The 5,360-nt window shown below is 63.9% G+C and overlaps 1 protein-coding gene across 1 annotated transcript; it reads right to left on the reverse strand.

Annotated features, from left to right (window-relative positions):
* Positions 1-2,325: 2,325 nt before the first annotated feature.
* EMIHUDRAFT_225942 (hypothetical protein) lies at positions 2,326-3,937 on the reverse strand (the record flags this gene model as incomplete). Its single annotated transcript, XM_005789364.1, has 4 exons — positions 2,326-2,398; positions 2,539-2,634; positions 2,715-3,346; positions 3,926-3,937. 4 exons carry the CDS (start codon positions 3,935-3,937, stop codon positions 2,326-2,328), a joined length of 813 nt encoding a protein of 270 aa, XP_005789421.1.
* Between the last annotated feature and the right edge of the window lie 1,423 nt (positions 3,938-5,360).

The raw sequence follows: 5,360 nt of genomic DNA on the forward strand, positions 1-5,360 counted from the left end.
CGAGTGACGTCGGGGTAAACGGCTTGGTTACGACGCGCGCGGACACGTGAGGCCGCGTCCCGCAGGGTCCGTAAATGAATACATAAGAAGCGGTTGGTGCGGTACGTCTCGCTCGGTGTCGGGTCCGGTTTTGAATGTCAATGTGCTGTGCGCTCGGGCTGGGTGGTGGCCCCACCGCCTGGGGAAGGCTGTCAGGCCACACATAGGCTGACACAGGAGGACATGGCAGCATACACCTCAATCGTCAATGCCAGGGATGGGGGCGCGGCGGGGCGCTGCCCGACCGCTTAGCCGCTCATCACATGCTAAAAGTTGGAAGGCGAACGGCACGATACGAAAAGGCAGGGCGAGGCGGATGGAGAAAGAAGTGCCGAGGAGCCCATGGTGGAGGGGAGGGACGGGAGGACGAAAGAAGGGCGAGGAGGACGAGCGGCCCGCACAGGCCGCGAGCAGACAGCGCCTGCTGGCCATTTCGAGACATTCGCAAAGAACGCTGGCTACATGGGAGGGCTTCGTGAAGGATGGATTGAAAAACATTCGAACAAAGAAGAGGCGACGGGAGGAACCGGCAGAGGATGCAGTGACGTGAGACACACACACACACACACACACACACACCGCTCACCCACGCGCAACGGGCCTTGCACTTTGAATGCCGTGGGGCTCCTGTCGTTAGACGTAGAGACGCGAGGGTTGCCCCCCCTTGCCCCACCACCTCGTGTGTGTGGAGAAGTTTACCTTACCTTACCTTACCTCATGCTAAAAAAGACCTAAGTGCTCGCCTCGTGGTCGTGCTTGGTGCACCAGCGGAACGCGATGCAGCTGCTCCTGCCCGCGCCAATAGACGTGGCCGGATGCTCGCTCCTACAAAGTTTACTCAGCTCAGACGACGAAATGGCTGCGGCGCGAGCCCGATGCGAGCAGCGAGTTCCGACGCCCCGCGCGTTTGCGTCAACCTTCGAAACCGAAGGCAAATGCCCTCTCCAGTTTGGCGTCCGCGAAGGGCCTCCGCGGCACTTCACCGCGCGCTTTGCCGAGTACTGCAGCAGTAGCGCGCATGGTGGCTCGACGCTCGCTTGTCAAAGCCAGCTTCCTGGGCGCGTCGCTGACAATCCTGCCGTGATGTGCGACGGTCGCAACCTTCGCCTCGACCCATTTCGACCACTCGGCAACGAGACGCCTCCTGCGTTCTGGGCCGCGTGCAGATGGGGGCGCAACTTGATCGAGCTGAGCAAGGTGGCACCTTGGAGGCATGCGCATGTTCGGGCCATCGGAAGTGGTACGTCGTTCGGTCCGTTCGTGCTGAGAGAAGGGCCAGATCATCATGGCTGCCGCGACCCAAACGCATACGAGCTCTGCAATGGGTCACTCACTGCTCGCGGCAACTTGGAGTACTCAAGCTCGCTTCATGTGGATGAGGACGCACACGAGGCATGCGGCGACGACGCGGACGTGATCAGCCATCCAGTCGTCTCCTTTCATCGCGGCAATAGCTTCAACCCTTTCCACGCGCACGAATCTTTCCTCGCCCTGTGGACGACGTACCTGGCGCGCAACCTAGACCCTTGCGACACCGGCTTGTTGCTGCATGATGCTGAGGTTGAGGGCCACCTCTACGATTTCCTGCGTCGCGTCTTCGCTCCCGTGCACGGCATCTCCCGTTTGCCGGCGGCGCGCGCTCGCCCCGCCTGCTTTCGGCGGCTCGTATTCGCCGTTCAGCCCCGCCACAATTTCGATGTTCCGTACGGCTCTCGCGACCGGCGAAGGGCACCGTGCGGGACGTCGTCCTGGCTCATTGGGTTCACACGATTCGTGCGGGCGAGCTTCGGCTTGGCGTTCCAACCACCAAAGGTGCCGAGGGTGACCTTCGCCGACCGCGTTCCCATCGGCTCGCAGCGCACCTCCCGATTCAGACGCATGACCAACCGCGACAGCTTTGTGCGAAAGCTCACCAGCGCTTGTGAAACGGCTTGGGAAGGCGCTGGCCGCACCAACGTGACTGCGGACACCATGCATGTGCCTAGTTGCGAACTGGCCATCGCCAACTTTGCGGAGCTTCCGGTTGCGCGACAGCTCAAGCTCGTCACGCGAACCGATGTACTCGTTGGGACTCACGCAGCCTTCGTATACCTCCTCTACCTCCCGCCGAGAGCAACCATCGTCGAGTTCGCATCTGCGAACGATTGGCATTACGATAACCTCGCACAGTACATGGGCATCAAGAAGGTGCGCTTCGTGCAAATGACGCACTTCAAATCATACAGGTTGAATGTTGAGCAGGCGTTGCACCACGTGAATGCAGCAGTGTCGGCCGCTTGGGCGGCCTTACGAGCACAGACTGCGCACGAAGATGCACCGATACCATCTCTTCAGCCGCGTGGCATCGCCTGGCCCATCCCTGTCATCCAGGCGCCGCCCGCGCCAGCACATTCTGTCGCGGGCCCATTGCGCCCGAGGGTTAGGCGTCTAAGGCGTGGCCAGCCAACGAACCTCAGCCGCGAAGTGGCGAGGAGGACCACGGGCCCCGGCGGGGGGAACCGAGCCTCGTTCACGTTGACAAAGTTGGACGTCTCCGCCGAGACGTAGCCGGTGTAGTGCACGCACGGGTGGCCCTCCCATGCCGTCTCATTCTCGCTGCAGGCGCGGACCGGTGCTCCTCCACCTTGAAGACGGAGATGCCCCACGCCTGACTGGTCTGCTCGTCGGCGCTGCACGTGGACGTCGGCTCGAGCAGCGCGATATTCTTGTGGTCCCACGCGGGCGACACTAGCGCGTCCGCCTCGTTCTGGTCGCCCTCGATGGCGTTCGCCTTGTGGTACGGAAAGTCGGTGAACTTGACCGCCGTTTGCGGGTAGTAGTTGAAGGAGATGTCGGCCACAAAATGCCCGGCCATGTCGCCCTCGGTCTCGCTCGCCTCGACGTCGCGCTCGTTCATGACGACGTTGAGGCTCGAGCAGAAGCCGGACGTGGCGATGAGCCAGTTCGGATCTTCGACCACGTCGGGCACCATCGGGCCGGGCGCAGGGTTGGACGGTGCAAACAGTGGCCCGCGCTCGGTCTTGGTCGGGAGCGCCGTCACGTCGGGCACAACGGGCGCCGCGAGCACCATCCTGAGCTGCTCCTCCGTGGGGAGGCCACCAAGAATTCTGGCCACGCGGCAAACATCATCGTTGGTAGCCTCGTCGGGCGTTGCGGGGAGTGGAACGTTTGGCCGCTCGCCGCTCGCATGCCGGGCGTTGAAGTCGTCGCATGCCGGCCCGTCGCCCAGCGCCACTGGCAAAAGTGCGAGTGCGGCGATCAGGACATATCGCATGACTCTGAGGCCGCGGAGGAGTTGGGTCGTCGCCTGAGCACAACAGATGAGGCGCGGTGGTAGGGTGAGGGGGTGGCTGGCGAGGCAGGATGCGAGGGGGCGCGGCGCGAGGGACTGCTCGACCGGCCGTGGCCGCAGCCATCGGGGCGGCGGCGCGCATGCAGCGGCGTGGCGGCGGCGGGCGGGCGGGGGCGGGGGACGCGGGCGGGCGGCCGCTGCTCCGCGCCGTCGACCCACACCTGCGGAGCAGAGGCAGGAGCAGCAGGGTCAAGGTCAGCGCGGGCGACCGTCGGGCGGAGAGCTCCGGCAGACGTGCGCTGTATCTCGCGAGGCAAAAGGGCGGCGCGCGGCCAGGGCGAGAGTCCGTGTCTGGAGTGGTGCGCAGAGAGGCGGGCGGGCACAAGCTGGAGGAAAACCTTTTGTCGGTGTGACAGCCACTGTTTTACTCATAAAATCCGTCGGCCTAAAAGACGCCGCGGAAATAGGAATTTCGGCGTTCGCCGAAATTCCACACATGACTGTGAACAATCCACAGTGTGTGTGTGTGTGTGTGTGTGTGTGTGTGTGTGTGTGTGTGTGTGTGTGTGTGTGTGTGTGTGTGTGTGTAAAAACTTCTGATGCCATGCGTGACCTAGTAGTGTCCCCAGCTATGGGCGTGTCCACGTTGGAGCCAGGTGTGGTGTGGACGCGAGAATAGCTCCGCCGTTCATGGAGGCAACCGATGCGAGTCGACTGGTGTGTGTCGTCGTGGTTTCGTATCAAGAATACTCACTCACAACAATCCACAGTCTACTAAGAGCATAGCCGTCTACTTAGAAGCACCAAAAGGGCAAGGCATACCGGTGTGAACAAGTCTCCACCGACCCCCTCGTGCATTGGCCGTTGGTGCTTATCCGACGTCTCGGAGTAGCAACCTGGCCGCAGGAAATTGCATACGGTCTGTCTGGTCGAGTGCACGGAGCTAAGTGCCTCGCCGTCCTCGCGGGAGTCGCTTAGGCGGCTCCAGTGGTGTACTGTGTTAGTGCCAGTGCGCGCCAGTCCCGTGGCAGACGGTGAACGAGCTAGCGTGCGGGGACAGCGGCATTGTGCACGGAGCTAAGTGCATTGCCGTTCTTAACGGAGTCGCTTAGGCGGCTCCGGTGGTGAGCCGGTGATAGTACTAGCACGCGCCAGTTCGCACCTGTGTCGAGCCTGTCTGCTGTGAGAGAGAGTTGTTTTGTTTAAATTCTTTTTCCTTCCCGCTCTCTTGAGACAAGCGGTCAACAGCCGCTCCGCCGCTTCGCCGATCTCCCTCTCCCCTCCGATGTCTTTCTCCCTCACCGGCGTCGACGACGAGGCAACGCAGCGCTGCTTCGCCCACATCCACGACCGCGTCCGCGCCACGCTCGTCCGCGGAGAGCCCGTCACCGTCGCGGGCGGCCGTCCCGTGCGGCGAACGCTCAAGCTGCTGCGGGCGCTCGCGCGGGGGCACTGGATCGTCGGCGAGGAGTACGTCGCCGCGTGCGCGCGGAATCGCGGCGTCGCCGTCGACCCCGCCCCCTTCGAGGAGGGGATGCTCCCGCACGTCCCGGGCGCGCAACTCTCACGGCTGAGCGGAGGCGGCCGCGCGCTTGCGGGGCTCACCGTGACGCTGCGAGGCGCGACGGTGATGCCGCATGCCGACCTGTGCTCCCTCTGCTGCGAGGCGGGTGCGCGCGTCCAGTACGGACGCCCCATCTCCGACGCGGGCGCCGTCGAGGTATATGCCCTCTCCCTCCCGCCTCCCCTCCATCTCTCTCCCTCCCCGACTCTCTTCTCCACTCCCTCGGCCTCGGCCTCCGCCCCTCTCCTCCCTCCCGCGCCCCCTCCCAAGCCGGCCACGCCAGTCTCGGGGCCCTCCTCCGAAGCGTCGCTCGGAGCCTTCCCGCAGGTGCACCGCAATCAGCCGCGCGCCCGCCTTGCCGAGGCGGCCGTCTCTCGCCTCCACCGGCGCGGGACACGTCCACGACACGGCCGCGACACCCCACATAGGCGGATGAGCAGTGGCTCCTCGCCACCATCACCTCCG

This window comes from Emiliania huxleyi (genome assembly GCF_000372725.1).
Source record: "Emiliania huxleyi CCMP1516 chromosome Unknown EMIHUscaffold_129, whole genome shotgun sequence".
In the NCBI taxonomy this organism is placed as follows: domain Eukaryota; phylum Haptophyta; order Isochrysidales; family Noelaerhabdaceae; genus Emiliania; species Emiliania huxleyi.